Source organism: Sparus aurata, chromosome 20 (assembly GCF_900880675.1).
Source record: "Sparus aurata chromosome 20, fSpaAur1.1, whole genome shotgun sequence".
NCBI lineage: Eukaryota > Metazoa > Chordata > Actinopteri > Spariformes > Sparidae > Sparus > Sparus aurata.
In genome coordinates, this window is record NC_044206.1 from 6,254,254 (window position 1) to 6,280,013 (window position 25,760).

Here is a 25,760-nt window from a genome sequence, read left to right on the forward strand (position 1 = left end):
AACACCATCAAACTCTCTTTGTTACTACTGTTCCCAAATACTATTTTCAGTAGGTCTGTTTGCATGTTGTATTTTAGTTTTTGCATGTTGCTTTACTGGATCCAAGTATGATGGACGTCTTTATTTAAAATGCATACTGTCCTTGTTCAGGATGCAAAATCATTATGTAAATAGGGTATGTTTCCTTTCAGCTTCTAATAAAAGATTGAACTGAGCGATAGCAGTCCTCTGTATGTAGATAAGTAATCAGAGACCGCTGACAACATTGTTTTCCTGTATGTATTTTTTTTCAGTCATGTGGTTGGATAATGCTAGTTAGCACTGAGTTTTTGTGTCACTGCAAGCGCAAGTCAAGTTTCGCATAAGAACATTTTAATTTCAATTTCTCTGATATTATAGCTGTCAGATTGCACAGAGCTTATTTGATATTAAACCCATGTAATATTCATAGACTAGTACTGCAGATCTAACCTTTCTCCTTTTTGAGTTTTACATGCTGAAAGCTCTATTCAAAAAACGAGTTCATGATTTGTTGTATATTTGATTAATCTCAGTCATTTAGAAATCATTTTTTGTAATTTGACACAGCAGGGAAAAACAAAGAAAAGAAAGTAAAATTTTACACCTCTGCAGTAACAGTAGTACTGTCAGTACTGAATTCTCGCCGGTCTGGTCTGTATTTGAAGAAGTAGCTTCATATAAATATCGTGTGGAATTTTTACTTCTCACATGTTTCTCGGTCACTTCTTTGATGTAGGGATTCATTTCACATATCCGGATCCAGATATAATAGTGTCCTCACTGTTCACAGTGAAGATGATCCGTTTATCCCATTTTCTGGAGAAGATCTCTCCTTTATTCCTCAGAAAGTTGTCAGTTATTCCATCACATAGCCATTCCTTGCCTCCTACTGATAGAGATACTTCCACGTCCAGTTGCCTATGATATAGCACTTAGAATTACCATGACCTGGATGACTGAGAACCTTCATTAACATCTCATATAGATTCTTGCATCTTTTTGATTCTCTCCCACCGCCATTGGACACTTGATTAATAATAATGTGATCAAAATCATTTTGATGGTACATTGTCTTGTGATACCCAGAGTAGGATCACAGTGTTAAACACGTTTACTTCAAGTTTCAAGTTCAAGTTTTTCTAGACACAACATTGTTATGACTGACTAAGTTGTGTTTATTGTTACCACATACGTTACATCTGACAAATTATTACAGACCTGGGATTCACATTTGTGACAGTGACGTTGCGCTCAGAAACTGTGGGGAGCGCCAGTCACACAAAAATGCCAATTCAAACAAAATGTTGCTTTAAGGTATTTTGAGAGAAGCTTGGTGAGTACAACATAAGAAAGTAAAGTTTATTAACACATTATTCTGTCTCCAGTACATGTAGCATCTACATGCATCTACAGATAGCTAACCAGTTTTAAAGAAAATCAGAAACAGAGAAGAGAGAAAGAGAGTTTACTCTTCTTTTCTCGTTACTGTATAACTGTAAATAAGGAAAACCAATTCACATTAATATTTGAAACATAAAAATTAACATTAAAAATGTCATATGTCAGTATACTATTTCAGGAAACAAATCTATGCTACATGCAGGCTACTCAAGTGTATATTCTTCCCCTTTTGTTTTAAACTTGAATAAAATGCTTATTTTCTAAACATAAAGTGTTTTATGTAAATTGACAAGATATGTATTTGCACACAGTATTCACAAAAATTACAAGATTTAAAACCAATTACATATAGTCATTATAGGCAGCAATGCTGAAGGCTTCCTTGTTCAACTCTGACCTTTGAGTCACGTGATCTCAGTAGAAAAAAGGAAAATGCACATCCTGTGCCACTAGGAGGCTCTGTTAAAAGATAATAAATTACATAACATGTGCCATGACTGACATTAACACAACTTTCAAAACAGTATTTGCCAATACACAGTAAATTGTGCTAAAGGTTTGCTTTACTGAAAGCCCAGTATTCATGTGAAATTATGTTTTGACCAATCACCAATCCCTGCAGTTGGTATGAGCCCCAGTGATGAGCGACACTACTGTGTAACTCTGCTACACCATTTAAGCTGCCTTTAAATCCTATACTCACCCTAGCAAAGAGCAGATACACAACAGCTTTGCCAGGTCTTATATTTACATCGAATCTACTTAGGCTAAAGTACAGTGACCGGCCCGGCTGGCTTAATTAGGCACCTTTATCTGAATGCCATGGCCCACTCAGTATTCCAGCTGTCATTCCTGCTAATCTAGCTCAGTTAGTCTTTCAGGTAGTAGCTTGTTGTATCAGAAAACTTCTCCTCACCATTCTCAAACTTAAAACACCTTTAAAGTCTGATCCTCTTCCAAGCAATGATCAGATACTTAGCAGCTTGACATAGTCTGACATTATATATGGAGTGAAAACACTGCAGTTCATTGATTGGTCAAAGGGAATCATCGCTAGTGTGATGGACACCGTTGTTTTGTCTTCTGGGCTGTGATAAAGGAATTCTTCCACTCTTCTGGTTATTTGTTAATCATTATGACAATCGACTCACAATCCTGCCTACATTATGGGGATACTATGTGCAGTGGAAGACTATACCTGGTGGTGAGTCAAGTCAAATCCAGCCATACCTTGCAGTAAAAATTAAGCTATTAGTAGCCACAGATTATATTTTGTCAGAAGACTTCTCAAGTTTCCTGACTATAACTTCTGTGTTGTCAAAAGTTTCAGTAACGTGTTGCATGCTAGCAGCCAACTGATGAAAATACCTGGCATGCGTTAGTCAGCCCACTGGAGAATGCCACAGATGAGATTGGGATCTTTGGAGATGCAAATGCAAATGGGGCTGTGACCAGCTCTGATGCGCTTACAGCAGGGACGCAACAGTGCTGCTAATGTCTCTGCCAATGTGAGAAATTCTGAATAATTCATCTGGGAATGGTTGTGTTGTCTTAAGAATGCTTTAAAGTGGTATTGGGGGTCAGCAGTTCTTTTGAGTGCACAGAGACCAGACTGTGTCTCATAAACAGAAGTGGTATTATTTTAAGACTTCACTGAAAGTTTACAGGGAGGGCATGAAAAGAGACTGGAAAAGGTGTCATGTGGGATCTACATCTTGTTTTTCAGTAAAGCCTCACTGCAGTGCTCTGTGGGTTGCTTACAATATCACAGACTGTCTGAGGCAGGTAGACAGACCGGCGTTAGCAGTTAAGTTGTCGAGGCACGATTTAATAGAAGAATGGAGGGAGTTCTGCATATCAAGGGTTTGCTGGCGTCTAGATGCTTTCTAAGTAATGAAGTACTGAGTACATTTCACATTTTTTTTTGCTTTTCTACATCCAAATCCCATCATGTAACTGAATAACAACACTGTCTTTATACAGCACACTCTAGGCCCGAGGCTCAAACTGCAGACAAATTATACGCTAGAAATTTACATGAACTCCAATGTAGAGATAGTGTGTTTATGCTTACTAACATTTTTGCATGGGAAAAACGTGCGTGTATCTACAGACCAAGTGGGGATTGCATAAAAAGATGACTTTACATGCCATTTGTAACACAGCTGTTTACAGATTCCTTTAGTGTTGTGGTTGTAATCTAAAGGAATCGTCCCTTTTGTCCCTCTTGTGCTGTAGGATGCTGATCTCGTTCACAAAACAGAAGGGTGTTCCTGATTGGTGGGGTTACTCGCTGGCCTTCCTCATGTTTTTCACAGCCTTCCTGCAGACTCTCATCCTCCACCGTCACTTTCAGTACTGCTTTGTCACAGGCATGAATGTACGCACAGCTATCATAGGAGCTATCTACAGGAAGGTATCCACAAAATTCTCACGCATAGCACATTTCCTTAACAGATACAGTACTGCTCCACAGAAAATGATCTTGTTACAGTGTTGAGTGAAGTTGTTTTTTTACCCCCGTCATTGTTCTGCAGGCGCTTGTGATAACTAACGCTGCCAAGCGCTCATCTACCGTGGGAGAGGTAGTCAACCTGATGTCTGTGGACGCACAGAGGTTCATGGATCTTACCACTTTCCTCAACATGTTGTGGTCTGCTCCACTTCAGATTGTTTTGGCACTTTATTTCCTCTGGCAGGTATGTTCACACATGGATTACTGTAAATGGCACAGTACCTGTAGTTATTGAACACGGGAGACTTTTGCTTTATCTCTGTATTTATGTTGAATTGTATTTGCATTGATTTACTGACTGCTGTCTTTTATAGAACCTCGGTCCATCTGTGCTGGCTGGGGTGGCTGTAATGGTCATGCTGATCCCTTTTAATGCTGTCATTGCCATGAAGACACGAGCCTACCAGGTGGGAACTGTCAGAACAGGACATGGTTGTAATTTACTGTTATTGTTTACTGATTGTCAATGGAACTGCTACTCATAAGCACATATTTTATTTTTGCAGTTTTAGTTGTTTAGTTTTTTGTACCAACGAATTATATTGTCCCCTATCAGTAACATTAGAAGCACATTAAGGAGAGATCTTTTAATGGCTAGTATGAGCAGGAGGTTGATAACACCAAGCAAAACTGCTTCAGTGTTCATATGAGCACCTGACTGTATATCTTGTCATTGTTTTATTGTGAGCATATCCTTTAATTCATGTGCTAGTGCCTCAGTCAAAAGCACATCTGATCTCGTGGATACCAGCTTCAGCTTTTCAAAACAACAGAGTTCAAAGTTAATTTTTTTTAAAATACATTGAAATACACTGATTCCTTGGCAAAGTGTAGTAGAATTCAATCAAGTTTGAAATATGTGTTTCTGCATGATTTTACATTATATATAGCATCATTATGTAGCACTTCAGAAAAGTATCCTTTGTCCACCTTACAATATTTTTAATATTTTTTAATATTTTAAATAATTTTTGTTGTTTTGTTAGTCTATTAATTGCCAGATAAAGAACAACTTATCTTCTTGACTCTGTCTTCCTCTTGCTCTCTCCCAGGTAGAGCAGATGCAGTACAAGGATGCTCGCATCAAGCTGATGAACGAGATCCTGAATGGAATCAAAGTCCTAAAGCTGTACGCCTGGGAGAACTCCTTCAAAGAGAAGGTCCTAACCATCCGACAGAAGGAACTCAACGTGCTGCGCAAGACGGCGTATCTGGGAGCGCTGTCAACTATGGCCTGGACCAGTGCACCTTTTCTGGTAGGCTCAGTCCTCATGTCTGAATACCGTCCCTCCCTCAAGTATCCTTGTTACGTGAAATTCATTGGGAATCTGTTCCAGACAATTCTACACCGGCGGCCTGAATGTCTTCAAAAATGTCTTCATATTTGCTATTTCCTGTAGAGGACAGTATGCTCATCAGCACTGTTGTTTGTCATCAAGGACTTGTCAGAGGAACTCTTGTTAACTCTAGCAGCTTATAAGTAATGTTTGAAAGCTGTACATACAATTCGCCAAGTGTTCAGATAGCCTAGTTTGTTGTCCAAAATTACAAAGGAGGTTTTGTAGAATCTATTTCAAGAACCTTGTGATAAAAAAGCTGATTTGTTAAACTGCAAGTAGAAAAGAATATACAGGTCACTTATGTAATTGATATAACTTAATAGCTTCACTGGCTAAAAATTAACATGTGATGTGATTGAAAAGTTCATGGCCTAAGGTAGAAGAAGTCAGAAACATAGCACAGTTATTTTTAAGCATAGTCCCCTCCTACATTTACACACTTAGCCCAGAACTATGGAGCATACAGATCCCTTGTATGAAGTAAGTAGAAGTCATATTTGAATGGTGACCACTCAGCCCCTTTTTCATCTTGGGAAAGGTCTCACTCTAAAGTGGGCAAATCAGGTGAATAGCGTGAGTGTTGGACAAGTTCAAATCTGCATTCGGGGATGTCGCTGCTGTTCATGATGCAGCACACATTAACATTCACATTAAACTTGCAAAAACTTTTTTTTTTAGCAGATTCACATTGTGAAGACCACTCAAAGCAAATTTTGTTATTTACATAAGCATTTGAAAGCAGCATTGGAACGCTACGGTTGCAATGCCGGCATAATGCACAACATTTAGGGAATAATTGTATAAAAAAACAGTGGGTCAAAACATATCCAGTGTGGGCCAGTATTGCACTTACAATACTGTGTTAACTTAACCCAGGACCAATGGGGTGTTAGACGCATTATCAATTGTTTTATTCCAGTAATCTAGTAGTAATGTCAAATAATGCACTGGATTAAAGGTCCAATATTTAAAAGTTTAAAGCTGCTGTAAGTAATACATTTTTTAAAATAAAATAAGCATTAGATAGCACTATTAGCTCTATATTCCAACAGTAATTACTGTTATAAAGTGTTTGGTCGGTAACCCATGACCTTCCTCCCCCTGCACATGCAGTAAAAGAGAAAATACATTTTCTGGTACCCCTGCCCACTTTATCCAATCAGGATAGAAGACTTCATGAAGAGGGGGGCATTCTCAGAGAGCTGGTTCCACTTTTATACTACATGCAGTAGTCTGATAGTATAGCCCCTGTGGTATCATCTGGGAGAGGTCTGAGCTCTGAGCTTTTAGTGTACTAAATAAGAAAATAAATTCAAAAAATGTTGAGAAAGGAGATATTTTTAAACCCATTTTCCTTCTTAAACAGGAAATATATAAGTGTAAACCTTCTGCAAGCAAGTTTCATTCTTTTATTGATTTGTTGATTCGTTACGTCAGGGTAAAACACACTCAAAGATGAGATATTTAGAAAATGAAAATATTCCAGATGATTTTCCAAATTGGTGGTTAGCCAATCTTCTTCTTGCTCCGTTACTGCTTCACGTCTGTCCTGCCGCCACCTGCCGTGTTTTCTCGTCCCTGAATTTAGAGTCCTAGTCAGAGCAAGTGTAAATAACTGTGTTCCCATCATCAAACTGGTATCCCTCAATTTCAGTAGCTGTTGATAATGAGGTCATTGATGAGTCACTGATGGAATCACATGAATATGTAAATGTGTGAAGCGTCAGCAAATGGTCTGCTGTACATCTCTCCAATAAACTGACAGACCTCGTTGTCTGAGTGGCCTGTTTTCCAATGTGTTTCTAGGTTGCCCTGACAACATTTGCTGTGTATGTGACTGTGGATGAGAACAACGTCCTGGATGCGGAGAAGGCCTTTGTGTCGCTCTCGCTCTTTAACATCCTCAGGTTTCCTCTCAACATGCTGCCCCAAGTCATTAGCAGTATGGTACAGGTAGGTTCTGTTTCTTATTTTCTTTTACTGTATGCTTTTATTTACAGGTTTCATTGAGTGCCTGTGTGTTTATTCTGCATTGCAGGCCAGCGTCTCACTTAAGCGAATCCAGTCTTTCCTGAGTCACGATGAACTGGACCCACATGCTGTAGAACGAAAGAACACAGGCACAGGTAGAATGAGCGCTGCTTATCATTTTTGCTTGTGTCGTTGCTTATGCTTTAAACACGCCTCAATGTCTGCAATACATTGAGAAAATGTGCTTTGTTGTTATATGTCGTCATTTTTTCGTGTTAATTTTGTAGCTCTTTTAATTGAAGGCTTAAGGGCAAAGTCAGCACATCCCACTCACCCAGTGACTAAGAGCTTGAAGAGCTTTTGGATGACTCACAGTTCAAAAACGTATTTTAGTATTTTGTCCTGTCAAGACAGACTTTGTCACATTGGCGCCAGTTCAAAAGGAAATAACGTGACGTTTTGTCGCTCAACAGAGTTTTCAGTGGCGGTCATTAACGGGAAATTCACGTGGGCTAAAGAAGATCCGGCTGTTCTGCACAAGTATGTCATGAAAAGCCACATACTGTCATGTGTCTGTGTTGTCACCCCTGAGACTCTTCTTAAAACGGTTTACTGTGTGTTTGTAGTATTAACGTGATGGTGCCCCAGGGCTCCCTGCTGGCGGTGGTGGGCCACGTCGGCTGTGGGAAGTCCTCCCTCATCTCCGCGCTGCTGGGTGAGATGGAGAAACTGGAGGGAGACGTCTCTGTTCGGGTATGACTTCACTTTTTGTTTCATGTTTTTAACATACCAGCAGGTAACAGCATTCATTTATTGTCTTTATTGTACCTTTTCATCCATTAAAAACTACGCCATTCAGTATTCTCATATTAACAATGTATCAGCTGACCATGTTCTCCGGGACACTCTCCTTAGGGGTCAGTGGCATACGTACCTCAGCAGGCCTGGATACAGAATGCCACGCTGAGAGATAACATCCTGTTTGGAAAACCCTACAATGAGCAGAAGTACACCTGCGTTCTGGAAGCCTGTGCCTTAACTCCTGACTTGGAAGTCCTACCTGGAGGAGACATGACGGAGATAGGCGAGAAGGTACTTTCATTTTCCCTTCTGTTACTGAGAAACACTTTTTTTGTTTGTGTTTCCACGTGGCAGATTTGGTTCTGGTTTCCTTGGAGCAATTCTTGATGTCTTTTCTAAGTTTCTTGACATTTTTCCACCATTTGATTGAGGCTGTGTCTTGAGAAACACCCTTTGTCTTTTAGTGGAAAAAAAAACCAAAAACACATGGTATATTAACACAATTCCGGTGACATATCTCTATCCTGCAGGGCATCAACCTCTCTGGTGGGCAGAGACAGAGGGTGAGTCTGGCCCGAGCTCTGTACAGTGACACTGATGTCTACCTGCTGGACGACCCGCTGTCTGCTGTGGATGCCCATGTGGCCAAACACATCTTTGACAACCTCATTGGTCCAGAGGGGTTGCTAAAAGGAAAGGTGAGGGGAGTTGAAATCAAGGTTGTCATCTTGATTTACTGAGAAGAAAAAAAACTACAGTGTTATCAGTAGATGTACGACATTTACCATTAGTCCATATGGTGATTTGTTATGGTCTTTGCTTGATAAACCTTTCATGAATCTGACTCTCATAGTCTGAACACCATTCAGGCTTGCATAAAAGTAAAAGTTCACACCTAAGAGACGAGACAGTGGATCATCTCAGCTGCAACAACCACGCATTTATGTTTTTTTTTGTTGTTGGATATAATTTGACCTGCCTTAACCTGTGCGCGAGCATAGAGTAACTTGTTAAATGTTTGCATTTTGTAGTTGAGACGAAATGGCGATGATAAAAGGTGTGTGCATTACCAAGGGAGTGTGTAAAAGAGAGAGTGATGGAGAAGTATAGTTGAGTGAGTGAGCAGTGGGAAGTGAATGTGAAGCAGTGAAGTTGTGAGTTAAGCAATAGGCACTGATTGACTCAATGCATTATGTTCTAAAACAAGACTTGACAAGCTGAGTTGCTTGTCAAGCAATCAGCCGGCCTGAGTCATGCTGCAACTTTCCCATGCAACATTCTGAATTGGTTTTGTTGCTTCACAAGTCTTTGGTCTGAACTGGGCTTTGTGTCCACCTTTGGTCATTACTAATAATAATGTGACTATTTCACTTTTTACAGCACTGTGTTAAAACCACAGATGAACGATTAGCTTACAGCAATGCACAGTGTGTTCACAGAATAATTGACTGGTTGAATATCGAAACATTTGGTCATTCCTTTGAAGCCCCCAGCTCAGTATAGAATAGATTATCATCCATATGCTAGTGACATTTCTCCGGCTGTTTTCCACCAATTCCATCCAGACTGAAATATCTCAACAACTGTTGGATAGACCGATAAACTCGTTCATGATCCCATGAAAATGAATGACTTGTCAGTAAACTTGCTGACCAACTGGCTATCTTGATGTTTTCTTCAGCACTATCGTCAGGTCCAATAATTTAAGTTAATGACCAGATACCTCTTAACATTCCCATGAGCTTCACATGTAACTTTTAAACCATTATACCTGCCAAGCTTGTTTTACAGCATACCAGCATTAGTGTTTAGCTCAGTACTATTGTGGTAAAGTTCAGCTTCACTCTTGTTCCAGTAGAAGAAGTTGCATATTATCTTTTTACAAGACAGGAGGATGCTCCTTTTATCAGTTTATCCTAGTGGTTTCTTTATATTTATGGTGCCAATTTCTGATGAGAGCTGTTTGACTTCCCGTGTGAACTGATTCTGCTGGGAAGGCACACACTGAATGTGTCATGAAAAATTGAGATTATAATAAAAAGTGTGCGTATGTTTGTCTGTGGGTTTGTTTCGACATCTGTCTGCGTGGTGCGTTTGTGAGATAACAAGGTGTATTTTGTTGTTTGACTCCAGACACGCATTCTGGTGACACATGGCATTAGCTTCCTGCCCCAGGTGGATAACATCATGGTGATGGTGGAAGGCAGGGTGTCAGAGATGGGCTCGTACCAGGAGCTGCTCAGTCAGAATGGAGCCTTCGCTGAGTTTCTCAGGAACTACTCCCTGGAAGACATCATAGAGGAGGACGAGGCCACTGGTAGAGAAACGTTTCCTTTGACCCTTGTCTCATATATCTCACATCATTTTTATGGTTGAGCTGTTTTGAAAAAAAAAAAAAAAGCTTTATAACGCTAATAATCCCCACGATGCTGTTACAGATGAGATAATTGAAGATGGAGAATTGTTCCCTGAAGATGCCCTCAGCAACCACACAGACATGGCAGACAACGAGCCAGCGATCAATGAAGCCAAGAGAAATTTCATCAGGTAGATTTAAAGAATTTAGGTTCTTTAGCTCTAAGGTGTAGAATTTTTCATACATTCTGCATTTGCCTTGGACATGATAAGGGGCACAGCCACTGAATATTATTATTTGTCCATCAACACACACAGCGGACATATTCTTGAATGCTCTTCTGGTTGATTTGTTCGTAAATGGCATCCTCTGAATAAGTTCCATACATTGACGTTATTTTTCCTCTCTTTACAGGCAGATCAGCATACTTTCAGCAGATGGAGAGAACCCCAAGTCCCGCTCAGTGAGGAGACACGGATGCAGCCAGAGGAAACACTCCGAGCAGCAAGAGAAACATAAACCACACGAGAAGCAGAAACTCATCCAAGCAGAGACTGCAGAAACAGGCAGGGTGGGTTATCAAATCTCTCTTCTCTCCTCATGCAAATATCTTTAACTGTCTACTTTTATTTTTAGATATACAGTCTTTGAGGAGCTTTCCTCAAAGACTAGGAACTTTTGGAGGAACTGAGTGCATTCACACTGCAGGGACCAGGGTCTAAGTTACAGCTCAGTGGATAGTCCAGAAGTGCAGGATGTTTGGTGGAGGGGCTTGCAACGCTTAACATTTCAGATTGTTTTGCTTAATTGCAGCATTTTATTTCAGCCACCATTTAAATAGAAATTGGCATTTTGTAGGATTTGACGCCCCCCACAGTTTGAGTGCAACACTACAGTTGTAAAAACAAATCTCAGGTCTGTAACAGTTTGTCAGCTGAATGTAGGTTCTAATTACACACAAAATGAATGATGTCATAGCAAGAAAACTTGTATCTTGAAGTAAAAATGTATGTATCACTTTGATCCTACCCTCTCACCGAAGATACATATTTCAGAAACAAGTAATAGAGTGGCTGTGACAGAGGCCATTAATCCGATTGCAAGACACTGTACCATCAAAATGATTTTGAACACTCAGAGCAACAAGAAAAAAATAAAACACATGAGAAAGAGAAACTCATCCAAGCATTAATTTTTGATAATACAAATTATTGAAGAAATACCACACTTATTAACAATAAGTTATATAGCAATAATTATAGTTATATGATTTAGCAAACGTGTGTAAACATGTTACACCTGTGTAAAAGATCCATACATGATCAACTATGATTATTTAAAAAAAAGAAAATGTTATTAATTTTAACAGAATTTGAATTTTCAACAGAATTTGACTTTGAATTGACACTATTTCTCATGCGATTTCACACTATTACACCGTTATTTTCAAGAAACCTAAAATAAAAAAAAAGACCAATTATCTACATAAAAAAACATGGTAGTGATCTTTGTCCGTTAACTACTCTAACCAGGTGAAGGCAAAGGTGTACCTGGAGTACATCAAGGCGGTGGGACCTCTGTTGTCGGTGTTCATCTGTTTCCTGTATGGTTGTCAGAGCGCCGCATCCATCGGAGCAAACATCTGGCTCAGCCAGTGGACTAATGACGCCTCAAACAATCAGACTCAGGAGAATGTTCATATGAGGGTGGGGGTGTACGCAGCACTGGGCATTGCACAAGGTAAGAAACACTAATTGTTACAGTAAGAACTGAATGAAGTAGGGTTAATGTAATGTGCTTCCACATCAAGGTGTTACAATCATTTTTTAACCTGAACTAGTTCGATGTTTCTTCCATCCACGCAGCTTCTAGTTGGAGAGTTTGTCGAAATCAAGTGAATGTATTTGCTGGCTAGCCATTTTGAAGGTTTCTTTATATATAAAACGAGCTCAGGTGAGAACTCGGATGCTTTGGGCTTAAAGGGTATTCACCAGAGATAGCTTTAATACACACACATTACATCTACATGCAACTATAAGTATGCATTGATATTGTTTGCTGTTTTGTGTTGTTTGAGTGCGTGGAGGCTGTGGATGTGGAGGGTAATGTTGACGACTGCTGTTCTTTTACAGTGTTGCATCTCTACTTTCAGGACAAGACACTTCCTGTGTCTACTAGTAATTCCGTTGCTTTCTCATTCCACATTTTAACCTTCCTCTCACTATCTTACTCCTCCCACTCCTCTGGTTCATCCCCACCTCAGGTATCCTGGTTATGATTTCTTCCTTCACACTAGCCATGGGAAACATCGGTGCAGCCAAGAAGCTGCACAATAATCTGCTGGTCAACAAACTTCACACGCCCCAGTCTTTCTTTGACACCACGCCTATAGGACGCATCATCAACCGCTTCTCCAAGGACATCTACATCATAGACGAGGCTCTCCCAGCCACCGTGCTCATGTTGCTGGGCACCGTCTTCGTGTCTCTCTCCACCATTATAGTTATCATTTCCAGCACACCTATCTTTGCCGTTGTCATTGCACCCCTGGCTTTCATATACATATTTGTCCAGGTACTCGGGAAACTTTTCTTACGTCAGATGATCCTCTTTAACTTCATGTTCCTCTTTTTTTTTTTTTTTGATTCTTCCTCTTCCTGGAATGGCATGCCGCATGCAACTCGGTGCAGCAACTTTTTTTTCTTTTACTTTCCAGTTTTGGCTTTTGTTTCTCTATAGACTGTGATGTTGTTCCTGACGAGCGTCCGGGGCTGTGATTACCTCCTTTTCAATCATACGTTTTCTTTGCTCTCTCCGCAGCCAAAACACTTCCTGTCCTGCCCGCAGCCTGCTTTCACACACACACACACACCCAAACACACACTAATGTTGAGCAACACAGCCAGCCCCAATATGCATACAATATAGGGAAGTTACTTCAATGTAAAGCCTGATCTTGGTGTACCAATTATCAGAAGTAATTTTACTCAGGCTTCACTTATCTGTAACCTCGCTCTAGTGGTGGAGTGTTATTACCGCTGGATCTACTTAGTGTAATGGGTCTTTACTGTAAGAGAGTGTGACAGGGATTTGATTTAGGGTTTACAAAGTAATGTCTATGGAGCTGTTAACGTCACTACTGTGTATTGCACATGAGAATTATGTGTTTTTTGAAAGTAGAGGAGTAGTTGGCTGTCCATACTCCAGGTAGTTTGTCACAGAGTGTCTGGGGTTCTTGTAATCGAAAATGTTTTGGTTTATAGTCAGTGGTTATCATTCAGTACTTCCTGCAAGAAAGAAGATAGTGACATGTACAAAAGGTTATAGCGAGCTTTAGGCTTTTTACTGCCACAACATTCCTTGGCCTCATTCTACCTTATGTGAAAAATGTTTCGACAAGTTTCACGTATTACTTGTATGTTGGATTTGCGTAGCTCTAATTAGGACAAACACATGAATGAATTAAGTTAAAGTAGTCGCTCACATCAGTCATTCCCAATCAACACCACTCTCATCAGTGTATGCTGATGAAGTCATCCAGGTCATTGTAATTCTAAGTGCTATGGCGTACAAAAGTGGACTTGTTTCAGTTTGTTGAAGGGAAGTTGAAACATTTTCAGGAAACTGACACAAGTTCAGTTGAATCTTGTCATTGTAGCCATATATAATGTAACATATTTGCTGCTAATGTGTGACACCCATAGGAGGCAGCTGTTTGGACTGAATTCACACTTCTGCAGATATTATAATCCCTTGTGAGTGGCCATGTGTAGCCTCAAGTCATGAGACATTATGATGACAGTAGTAGACTAGAATTTTTTTTTTCTGATACCAGAGTTGTACCACTTTGCCCCCCTCTGCTTTCAGGGAACTGTGCTGGCCTGCAAGAAATGATGCATCTTTGGTTTTCTCTTTGTTTAGAGCACACATTTTGTTAATATTGGAACTGGTGTTTAGTATGTTTGCTAATTGGTGGAAGCACACACCTAAACACAGCACTCCATCTTACTTTTGGTCTCATATGGTTTTTAAAAAAAAGCCACAATCAAGTCCTGAATGTGTCTCTGAAGTCTGTAGTGACCCTGGAAGCTGCCATTTCATTAGACAACCGAACGGCTCCTGACCTATTTAACACAGGTGTTGTTGTGTTGTCACGCTTGACCCCTCCCCCTCCCCTCCCCCCTTCTCACAGGTGTGCTGTTGTTGGTTAACTGCCTGCTGTGCCGGGCCTACAGTATGCTGCAGGCAGCCAAGCTCATGCACTGCAACATGCTTCAGGGGGTCCTGCGAGCTCCGCAGGCCTTCTTCGAGAGCACCCCCACTGGGCGGTTACTAAACCGTTTCAGCAAAGACGTGGACGCTATAGACGCTCACATCCCAGAAAATATTGACATATGGATGCGCACTTTCTGGTACACACTGAATGTGCTGCTCATATGCTCTGCCCTCACCCCAATGTTCCTCATAGTCATAGCCCCATTAATGGTGTTCTATTGGTGGGTTCAGGTAAATAGGAAACAAGTCTGCTAACTCATTAATATGACATGCATGTGATGTTGAGTGTGTGTGCTGGTAGACTGTTGCATGTGGTTAAAGTGTAGATCATTGCTGTTCTAGTGCTGTAGGTGCAGTGTAGTTTGGTCCAGTAGGCCTAGCTGGCAGTGGATCAGCGGCCAGCCTGTAGCTTTAGACTGTGGAAGCTCTAGTCTTGGATCAGTTGGTGACACCAATCATCTTTTAAGGATATCAAATAAAAAAAAAAAACATAATATTTAATTAATTAAAATTAAAATTCTAATTTTGTTCCATTAATCCTCAGAGGCAGGGCTGCTCTGGAGGCAGAAACAATCACACTAGGTTTATTGAATTGTAGATTAATCTCATTTAGACAGGGAGTACAATGTCCAGTCGACTGTTGATTTGCTACTAAACTTTCTGCAAACTCCTTTCTACAATGGGTCAGATAAGATCATTTCTTATCATACATCTGTTAAGATCATTAGACGGGCAGGAGGGACCTGTTTGCAAGTAAGGCTTGCTCCAACTTCTGCCCACTGAGATTTAATGAGGTTATTTCTGCCACAGGAGAAGCTCTGTCTGACAGTAGTTGTTGTCTGTAATGTTCACCATTACACAGGGCTCAGCTCTTACTTTTATAAGTGGATACCAGGCATCAGCTCTTGGTTCCTGAAACTAAAAATATGGACACCATTTTTAGTCACCATATATTTTGTATTGATTACGATACTCCACAATCATATGCTTATTAATCATATGGGACATAAAGGAATATTTAAAAGCTTGATTACAGTAAATAAACAAAATCTGATACTTCGCAGAACTTAAATCATCACCTGCCTAGTGACTTTAACAGCAGCATTTTTGGGACAGTGTTTCAATTTCATTAATGCAACAAACACTGATATTTTGTTTTGCTTTGGGGTGCACGATTTCCTTTTTTCTGTCATTTATTTTTTAAATATGAAAATGGTCCAGTATTATGCCATTTTTCAGGTTAATATTTTCTGAAAATGTTAGTATGCTTTGATATGAAAAAAACAACAACCATTTAATCTTCACTCACACTGTCATAATTGCTGCAGCACTTCTATTCACCCTTTCTCTAAACGTTTCGTTTTAGTGTCACTTTAAGGCCCCCTGCCCGAAAAACCCAGTCTGCTCTGATTGGGTAGCTCTCACAGACATGAGCAGGCACCACTCAGCATATCGTAACATTGACTCTGCCGGTGTTTTTTCCAACTATAACCGTGCTAGTGGTGTGGCCGAGGGCGATGACTGTATAGCTGTGACATCATAACGTCCTGACAACTTCTCTGAAGGCACAGTTTTACAGGGCTGTGTATTTATATAGCATGTAGACCCACTTTATTGTCAGAAAAGGAAGTTAAAAACATGGTTGCCATTGATGGCAATGAAAAGACCATGAGATGGTTTCCAGTTTCTCAGATGGTTACCAATGGTAACCTGGCAATCATTAAAACTATTATTGCTGAGCCCTGCTGTAGTACCAATAACAAGGCAAATTCCAGATCATCCAACATTCATTTTTGCTAAATAATTGCATGATTTAGAATTTTGAGTGTGAATCGGAATATTTAATTCTGACACAACCAATTCTTTGTGTTTATAGGTATTGCATCAAGTTAAGATAAAGAGTTTGAAAAAGTATGATAATGGCCATTTAAGATTTGATAATCCAATTTGTAGTGATCAAAACACACTCTTGTACTTGACGTCAAGTTGGCACAGTTTTGCATATTTCTCCTATAACATCTCGTTAAATAGTCCATCCACCAAATTGACTCTTGAAGTTCAGTTTACTTGCCAACACATAATTACACTTATAAAGATGTTAGCTTTGAAACACAGGTTATCTTGACTTGAAGTCATCAGTCAAAAATCAGTAAAAAAAATGTTCAGGTAAAGAGATTTTGGAGCAGAGATTCATGGGGTGTTTCGGGTCTGTGTGCTCACTTCAATGTTTAAACTAACCGGACAAACAAATGACTAAAATCAGCTGTACTGACACAAGCTCATTGTTTTGCTATTGTTTTGTCATGGCATCCATCCTGCATGGCCCTTTATCTTTTCTGCATCATTTCACTATAATGCCCTTGGGGCAAACTTCTTCTAATACAAGCCAAACCACTCACTACATTAATATGATGGCACATGTACTTTGGTCAAAAGTTTTCCATACACTTTTAAAGAAAATGTATATTATGGCAGTTTTTAGTTCCAATGGTTTCTACAACTCTTATTTTTCTGTGATGGAATGAGTGGAACACATACTACTTTGTCACAAAAAACATGCATGAAGTTTGGTATAATAAAATAAATTTATGATAGGTCTTCTGAAAATATGACCAAATCTGCTGGGTCAAATACATGCAAATTTATATTTTTGTAGCATTGTAGCATGAGCTCTTAACTTCTGTATGATTATGATTGAGAGCTGATGACTTTTCTCGGCCCAATTTAATAGGGATAGTTTGATACATTAATTAGACCCAGCCAAAAACATCATAATGGGAAAGTCTAAGTAGCTCAGCATTGATCTGAAGTAGCACATTTGAAGCCCCATTGACACTGCCCTTTGAATGCGGGGATCATGCGCCGATTCTCTGCATCGTCCTCTGTGTGAAAGTTTCATATGCAGAGATGGGGGACAGTTTCCCTACGGCTCTGATCCGGAGGTAGTATTAGAATAGAAGGTGAATGTGTTAAGCCGGAATGGCAGAGTGGGGGCGTGCTGATCTGATGGTGCTTACAGTCCGATAACTTAACAGATCCTTCACTCATCAAATAAAAGAGAAAATATCCACAAAGCAATGACCAAACCACAGTAAGGTCTTTGTGTTATTTTAATTCCTCAAATAAGTTGCCAGTTATACGTGGAGAAGTGTCTGTCATCCTGTCTGTCCTTACCGACTCTTTGTCACATATCTGCCAGAAAAACACTGTCTGTCCCTGGCAAAAACTTTGGCTCACCATGTGTTTGTCTCCTTCCACATGTGTGTTGTTGTAGTTACTGTCTCAAATAAAATCACTGCGATGGTCAGCCCTTCAAGCCCACCCAGAAAACAGCATCCTTCTCCACAAATTAGAGACTCAGACCTGCTTACTGATGGTGATTTTGTAATTATGTAATTTAGTGCAGAAAATGTCACTTTTTTTTCAGAATGCATGGTCTCAATCACAACACATTATAACTGCATCCATATGACTATAAACAGTCAGCGTGTACATGTTTAGATTAGTAGGTGGACATCGGGGGAAACACGTTGAAAATACCACACAGATCTTAACGTTATGATCTGTACTGTGACGCCTCTTTTGGACCAGACTTAATGAACGTTTTTGTTAACAAGTAGTATGTGTTTGACTCATTTCATCACAGAGAAGTGGGAGTTCTCTTAATCATTGGAACTCAAGACTGTAATGATATACGTACAAAGTTCTGTTCAAGTGTATGTAAACTTTTGACCACACCTGTAGATGCAATGGGGAACTAAGCTATTAACATTTTTAAAGTAATTGTATTATTTTTATCAGGCCAAAACATTGTTTTGCAGAAATATGTGTGATAAAAACAAAACACCTGCAGTTTAACATCATTAAATTTTGTGTAAGACTGAGGTGAACTTAACACCTCTGAGCAGTGAATGTGCCATTGGTTGGCATCTTATCAAAAATGCATGAACTGGAATATTAAATGAGCACTGCAGGTGTTTTGTTCATACAGGTTTCCTTTATTTCTCAGCGTGTGTTTGTGTGTGTATGTGTGTGGGCTCATCTGTGTGCATCATAAATGTTTTTGAATATCTGATCATCTGAGAAGACTTGTTCAGTTGTAATGTTGTGTTTGTTTCTCGACCTCTGTAGAGATTTTACGTCGCAACGTCTCGGCAGCTAAAGCGCCTGGAGTCAGTCAGCCGCTCTCCCATATACTCCCATTTCTCTGAGACCGTCACTGGCTGTAGTGTAATCCGAGCCTATGGCAGGCACTCTGCCTTTATTCTGATGAGTGATATGAAAGTGGATGACAACCAAAAGAGTTACTACCCTGGTATAGTGTCCAACAGGTAAGTTTCCTGTTTCAGCTCAGCAGAACAGCAGCAGCACCACTGTCATATCAGCACCGTAAATATATATACTTTGGTGTTAGTGACAAGATATAACATGCTAGATTAGCCTGGCATCACCAGACTAATTCACAAATGTGTATTCGATTCCAAAGAGGCATTATTAAGGTGCAAAGACCAAAATGGCGCTGGATACAAATGGATAGATGTACAACTATTGTAAAAACAGTATATTAAAGTAACAGTATAGTGTATAAACTCACCCACAGGAGCAAAATATGACTCCACTTGCTGCAGTGTTAACTAAGTACTATTCTATACTAAGTATAGAGAGCTTACACAAGTCTTTCAGCACAACTTCCATCTCTGCTTAAAGGTAGTAGAGATAACATAACTGCTGTTCGGCTCCTCTGCCCCCTCAAGTGGTTGACAGTTTTTTGCATTTAACGTTGCTCAGGCTAGCAATCCAAGGTCAATGTCACCAATGCTAGGTAGCTAAAATTAATGTTGCTAACGCTAGCTAGTGGTAACTTTGCTAGCACTAGCTACCTAACTTTAGCACAGTACAGTATGTTGGGTGCATACTCACTTAATCTCAACTTGATACAATCAACCATTTTTACCAATTGTTCTTGAAAAATACAACTACCAGGTCTGTTGATGCTGATTAAACACAGATGCTGCATGATACAAACAGTGTTACTCTACTGTCTCACAACTGTCAGAAATAAACAATTTAACCATTTTGGAGCTGACAAATTATTGACTAACTATTATGATAATGTTTGAATGTTCTGAACCGCTCTACATCCTCTGTGGATGTATTGTTTTTAAAAAAGGATTTCATATTCATTAATATCAATAAGACCTTTAGTGATATACTTTGGTATTCGCTGCAGGTGTTCAAAATCGGCAATCAGAGCACCAGCTTTGACAAAAGCTTATTCTGGTCTGACCAGAAGTACAACATGCCTGAAATAATCTTATAGTCGTAAATTAAAATGTGTCTGCACTTACAGAAGCTGAGTTCCTCTGTTCTCCATTAAATCTGATTTATCATAACTTTAACCCGCTGTAATACTGTCATACAGGTGGCTCGGAGTGCGTATTGAATTCATTGGGAACTGCATTGTGTTGTTTGCTGCTCTGTTTGCTGTGACTGGGAAGGAAAATCTCAACCCTGGCCTTGTGGGTCTGTCAGTGTCCTACGCTCTGCAGGTACGTAATATGATCTATCTGTAGCATTTAACTGTTTACACAACAAACAACATAAATCAGTAGCTGAAGTTAGTTTCCTTGAAAGTCCTGTCATACGTCGGAGAGGTCAGTAAATGGTGTCTGTTTTAAGTATGTTTATTTGTAAAAGTGCAACTTACCCTCACACTAGCCTGGTCACTAACAGTCCAAATGTAAACAAGGTAGCTCGCAAGCAAGCTAGTCATAATCGGAATTTGAGAGTAGGTATTCCTGACTTGCTTACAAATCATTCTTGGCATGTGCAAGTCAAGTCTCAAGTCTTATGGCTGTAATGAGCATTCTTTCATCTGCTGCATGCCATCCAGTCTGCTTAGAACACTGCATAGTTATATTTTAGTAAATCAAAGCATGTATACACACAATGAACGCTTTCCCTTAAAATGAATAACTGTATTTTGCTTTGCAATATAAATACAGAGCTACAGTAGCTAAATGCAAAATGTTTTTGCTGCTAAATGATCTGAAATATAAATCCATAAACTGGTGAATGAACAGTTTTGTTCAAACATAAATATTTTGGGTTGCCATTTAGCTCAGTTGGTAGAGCTCGCGTCCCATGTGCCGAGGCTATGCAGCGAACATAAATATTTACCATATGTGAAAGCTGGCTCCTTTCTTTGTGTGACAATATGAGTTATTGTTTATCTTCAGTTCTTTTCTTACTGAACAGAACATTTCAATGGTAACTGTTGTCTGTGTTGCTTAACAGTCACAGTCCTAAATCTCAAGTCTTGAATCTTTTGAGGGCGAGTCCCAAGTCAAATCTCAAGTCTCTGAGTGTGCAAGTCCAAGGTCGCAATCTTTGACTTCTGTTGAGCACAGATCAACTGAATGAAAGTGCAAATGAAAACTACAGATTTGTATTTACTTCTGGAATCACAAACAAACGACCTCCGACACCCTTTTGCAGCGTCACCTTAACTGCATTCTGGGTTAAGTGATTGTTTTAAAGAAATACAAAGAAGGCAGAGCTTTTTTCCCCCTATACCAGAATACATGTGGTGCAGCAAACGTTTTCTTCAATGCTCACACAGTGCTGTGGAGATGAAACATGGAGACCTACCAGAAACATGACTCCAAATGTATCTTATTGTTCTGTATTAACTGTGCTATCAAGTTCGCTCTATCAATTTTTCCTAAGCTGTCAGTGTTGTGTTCTGCTGCCCACAAGTGGCCAAAAAAATCTATTAATGTAGGTTTCAGTCAGCACGAATGAACCTTTATTACCAGATTTGTGTCTATTTTCTATGTTATTATTTTCAAATGTTTGGTACTGCTCTATAACCTTTCCACATAGCCTCAGGCAGCAGCAGAAGTACCTACTGGGGAGCACTGAAATACATTCTAGTGTGTTGTGTTTTTTAGGTGACCATGTCTCTGAACTGGATGGTGCGAATGTCTTCAGATCTGGAGAACAACATCGTTGCAGTGGAGAGAGTGAAAGAGTACTCTGAGACAAAAACAGAGGTAATCTGGTGGTACCTACTCTACGTGTGTGCGTGTGTGTGTGTGTGTGTGTGTGTGCGCGTGTGTGTGTGAGAACATAGAAAATTGGGCTGTGCGTGTGTTTGCTTTCCAGAGAGACAAAATAGTGTTGGCTTTGTGCTACAGCTAAAAATTTACCCACATTCCGAGAAACTGTCCTGCTGCCAAGGCATGTTCTCAAACAACACAGGTCCTATAAACTAAAACTAGATCCAGAAATGTGAGATTACCTGGTGCCAACAAGGGCCCCTCTGATACACATCTGTACACAGCGTACTGTACAGCAGCCATCGTTCAGCAGTGTGTGCCCATTCTGAAGCTGGTATAGTTATTAGTGAAAGCCTTTGTTTGGAGCATCCAGTGTGTCCCAGAGGTGACATAAATGTTTGGCAGCTCTGAGTGACTCTGCACACACAGAATGATGAACAAATCAGTTGTGCTGAAAACCAAGCAGGCTAATGAGTTGTTCAGAAAGTTTTCCTGGTCAGAAACGCTGCATTCGTGTTCACAGGCCCCCTGGGAGGTGGAGGATAAGAAGCCCCCACCTGAATGGCCGATGGAGGGTAACGTGGAGTTCCACGACTACAGTGTGCGCTACAGAGAGGGACTGGACCTCGTCCTGAAAAGACTCACACTGAATGTCAAAGGAGGGGAGAAGGTAGAGAGGGGGTGACGAGGCAATCAATAAGCAATATTGGGTCGGCGGGACGGCTTCATTAATCACAGCTGTGTGTGTGTTCCTGCACAGATTGGTATCGTGGGTCGTACAGGAGCCGGCAAGTCCTCCATGACGCTCTGTCTCTTCAGGCTACTGGAAGCTGCAGCAGGAGAGATCACCGTCGACGAAGTGAAGATAGCCGAGATTGGCCTGCATGACCTGAGGTCCAAACTCACCATCATTCCACAGGTACACAAACATCCATACACAATTCACAAAAGACAAGTGATGATGAAAAATGAATAAAATCGACAACAAGGCCATGGTTAACAGTCAAATGTAACCCACCACCATGGCAGCCAGATTGCCATGCTATCATGATCAACAGCATCGGCATCGATAGTGATAGTGTGGATATTAGCGTGGATATTGATAGCTATCTCTTCAAAACACATGTTCCTCTTGTGTATGGAGAAGCTGCAGAGTTTGTTTTCATGGTAAAACTGTAGCCTGTACTGTACATGTATTGCCACTAGACAACTTCACTGCTACACCCTCTGCTGTGATCAGTAACACCCAATGCTCTTAGACACTAGTCTTATAACACAAATACTTGAGCAAATTTTGAAAGACCACGTAGGTGTCTTTATGACTTCTCAAGCTCCTGGGGGATGATGTATAATTTGAAGATTCTAAAGGAGTCATACTTCATTGTACAGTTTTGCAGTTTTGAGCAACAGCTTAATTTGTTTAAGTTTAAGCACAAAACGGTGAACAGTGTGGCTCATCAGCATTGTCAAGTAAGGAATCAGAATAATAGCTTGCTAGCTGTGCAAATATGAGAAGCTTAAATCTCTCATCTATCACCTTTGAATATAAGTCAAACAACTGAAAATTGATAAGAAAAAGCGCTTTAATTTTACTGAAACTACTACCAAGCCGCTAAAATATCAAAGATGAAGAATTGCCCTTGTCAGAGTTGTATCTGGTTGTTGGTTATACTCACAGTCTTCTCTCTGCCACAGGAGCCTGTGCTTTTCTCAGGCACACTGAGGATGAACCTGGACCCCTTTGAGAGGTACAGTGATGAAGAGGTGTGGAAAGCTCTGGAACATTCTCACCTTCAGAAGTTTGTCAGCAACCAGCCGGCAAAACTGGAGCTGGAGTGTGCAGAGGGAGGAGAGAACCTCAGGTAGGTTCAGAGGAGACGAAATGTAGCAAACCAGTGATTGGACAACTATTTGTTGTCAGCAGATAAGCTGAAGGTTCTCTGCGGCGCTGTGTTCTGAATGTGTCATGTATTGTTGTGTGTCCAGTGTGGGCCAGAGGCAGCTGGTGTGTTTGGCTCGAGCTCTCCTGAGGAAGACCAGGATCCTCATCTTGGATGAAGCCACTGCTGCTATCGACTTGGAGACAGATGATCTCATCCAGTCCACTATTCGGACTCAGTTTGAGGACTGCACCGTCTTCACTATTGCTCATAGACTCAACACAATCATGGACTACACAAGGTTCAGTATATACACTTTATATGAACACTTGGTTTAAACTGCAGGTATATATCTTCTTGTAAAGAAAGCACAGGCACGTATTTCTTCATCAGCAAAACAAAGCTAGAAGAAGTACATAAAGAGCAGTGATGATAATAAGGTTTCAGACCTTCTCTGTGATGTTCAAAAGCATTCTGCTCTTATGGAGGACATCACAAGCTGAAGTAGAAGAAAAATTGCAGAATGGTTCCACCGTGCAGTGACGTATTAATGAATAAGGAACATCACATACTGATGTTATAAATGAATTAAAAATAGAGATTATTGTTAATCCAATTTATCATCGTCATTTATTATATTTGTGTTTTTGTTTCTCTCAACTCCCTAAAGTGTAAGAAGGTCAATACTAAATCACTATCACAGTACTCTAGTAGTTGTCTTGTAAACAAACAATGTTTTACCTTCTGTGTTTCTCACTTACTTTAACTTATTAGCCCCTATTTAAATGATCTACTGCACACGGTCCAAAGTTCAAGGCGCTAGTGCATTTAGGGCATGTCCAGTTACCTTCTGCTTGTTAAACAGTGGATTATCTGGATGCAAAGTAAAGCACCCAGTACAAAGGAGTTGTTCCTGCCATTTCATAATCCTCTCCCCCATCAACAGCTGTTTGACTGCATATGAGAAAATACACTGATATTTAGACTGATATATCAGAGCTGCTGCGGGTCCTTCTATGTGTAAAAGTGACGTGTGGATCTCAGTCCATGGAGCGGGTGGGAAGGGTCATATAATTGATCAGGGGTGAAATACGTCCTTGATTAGGAACATATTAATGACATTACCTGCTGCAGAAATGATAAGTGTATCTCAACTTGGTCATTTCCACACAAGGAACAGCGGATAAACATGATTTAAAAGTCCTGACTCTGCAACAGGATTATGTGCTGGAATTGTTTCTTGCTCGGGAGCAATGACTCCCTGGTGTCTTGTTGTCATCATATGGTTTTCAAGCAATCAGCAGCAAATCCGGGAAGTCGCTTGCTTTGCCAGTAACTAGTTCCAGCACACAACTCTCAGTGAAATCGAGGTATAAAATCTTCCAGCTTGCTAACTTTAAAAAGGGCAGGTTAGTGAATTATTTAACTCTTTATGCTCAGCTAATAAATTTGCTTACTGGGGTGCAGCAAATGTATTCAACAGGAACTAAATAAAATCTATGATAAACAGGACAACGCTGCATGTGGTTGATCATGTAATTAAGGAAGAAATAGGTGCAACACTAATCAGCGTTTTCTCTCTCAATTACTCGAGCAATTTGGCTCTGATAAGAGATCAGTACAATGCAGTAGGTCAATATACGCATCACATACAGGTAGCAGAAGAATTAATGGGCGAATGTGCCAATCAATCAGTTTAAAGAAAGGGTGTTGCCAGGTTTGTCCACTCAGCCCCACCCTTTCTGTATACCTTATAGAACCTTTAGCTCTGGTGATAAGGGAAGATCCAGAGATTAATGGGAATATAATGAGGGGACACTGAATATAAGGCACATTTATTTGCAGATTATATTTTGCAGTCCCTTTTAAAATGGTTTGGTACTTACTCAGGATACAAATTGAATACACATAAGTTTCAAATAAAAACTTCAAAACTGTGAGTCTTACCTGCAGACACTAAACCAGTGGACCATGGTAGCACTTGGGGTTCAAGACCTGCAAAAGGTTTCACCTTAAGAAGCAGGCAAGAATAGTGAAATGGCTGTCATACAATTCTGATATTTTACCATTTTTCTTTAACCATGTGGTCTACACATGTGACCCAGTCTGGGTCAACCAACTCCTACAGTATTTCTGGGT

At 40.1% G+C, this 25,760-nt stretch overlaps 1 protein-coding gene across 6 annotated transcripts in view; it reads left to right on the forward strand.

Annotated features, from left to right (window-relative positions):
- abcc3 (ATP-binding cassette, sub-family C (CFTR/MRP), member 3) overlaps window positions 1-25,760 on the forward strand; it is a 63,205-nt gene that overhangs the window by 36,484 nt on the left and 961 nt on the right. Inside the window, exons 9-30 of one of the 6 annotated variants that reach the window (XM_030399722.1) lie at window positions 3,661-3,838; window positions 3,960-4,121; window positions 4,252-4,344; window positions 4,990-5,193; window positions 7,084-7,230; window positions 7,316-7,403; window positions 7,722-7,788; window positions 7,875-8,001; window positions 8,164-8,340; window positions 8,580-8,747; window positions 10,183-10,366; window positions 10,488-10,596; window positions 10,820-10,976; window positions 11,938-12,145; window positions 12,669-12,979; window positions 18,812-19,011; window positions 20,103-20,229; window positions 21,634-21,735; window positions 22,265-22,411; window positions 22,502-22,660; window positions 23,437-23,603; window positions 23,728-23,922. In XM_030399722.1, the coding sequence (XP_030255582.1) occupies window positions 3,661-3,838; window positions 3,960-4,121; window positions 4,252-4,344; window positions 4,990-5,193; window positions 7,084-7,230; window positions 7,316-7,403; window positions 7,722-7,788; window positions 7,875-8,001; window positions 8,164-8,340; window positions 8,580-8,747; window positions 10,183-10,366; window positions 10,488-10,596; window positions 10,820-10,976; window positions 11,938-12,145; window positions 12,669-12,979; window positions 18,812-19,011; window positions 20,103-20,229; window positions 21,634-21,735; window positions 22,265-22,411; window positions 22,502-22,660; window positions 23,437-23,603; window positions 23,728-23,922 (3,477 nt within the window). Of the gene's footprint in view, window positions 1-3,660; window positions 3,839-3,959; window positions 4,122-4,251; window positions 4,345-4,989; window positions 5,194-7,083; window positions 7,231-7,315; window positions 7,404-7,721; window positions 7,789-7,874; window positions 8,002-8,163; window positions 8,341-8,579; window positions 8,748-10,182; window positions 10,367-10,487; window positions 10,597-10,819; window positions 10,977-11,937; window positions 12,146-12,668; window positions 12,980-14,597; window positions 14,912-18,811; window positions 19,012-20,102; window positions 20,230-21,633; window positions 21,736-22,264; window positions 22,412-22,501; window positions 22,661-23,436; window positions 23,604-23,727; window positions 23,923-25,760 lie in introns of those variants that run through there. The other 5 variants (XM_030399721.1, XR_003981847.1, XR_003981848.1 and 2 more) reach the window with 5 other exon arrangements.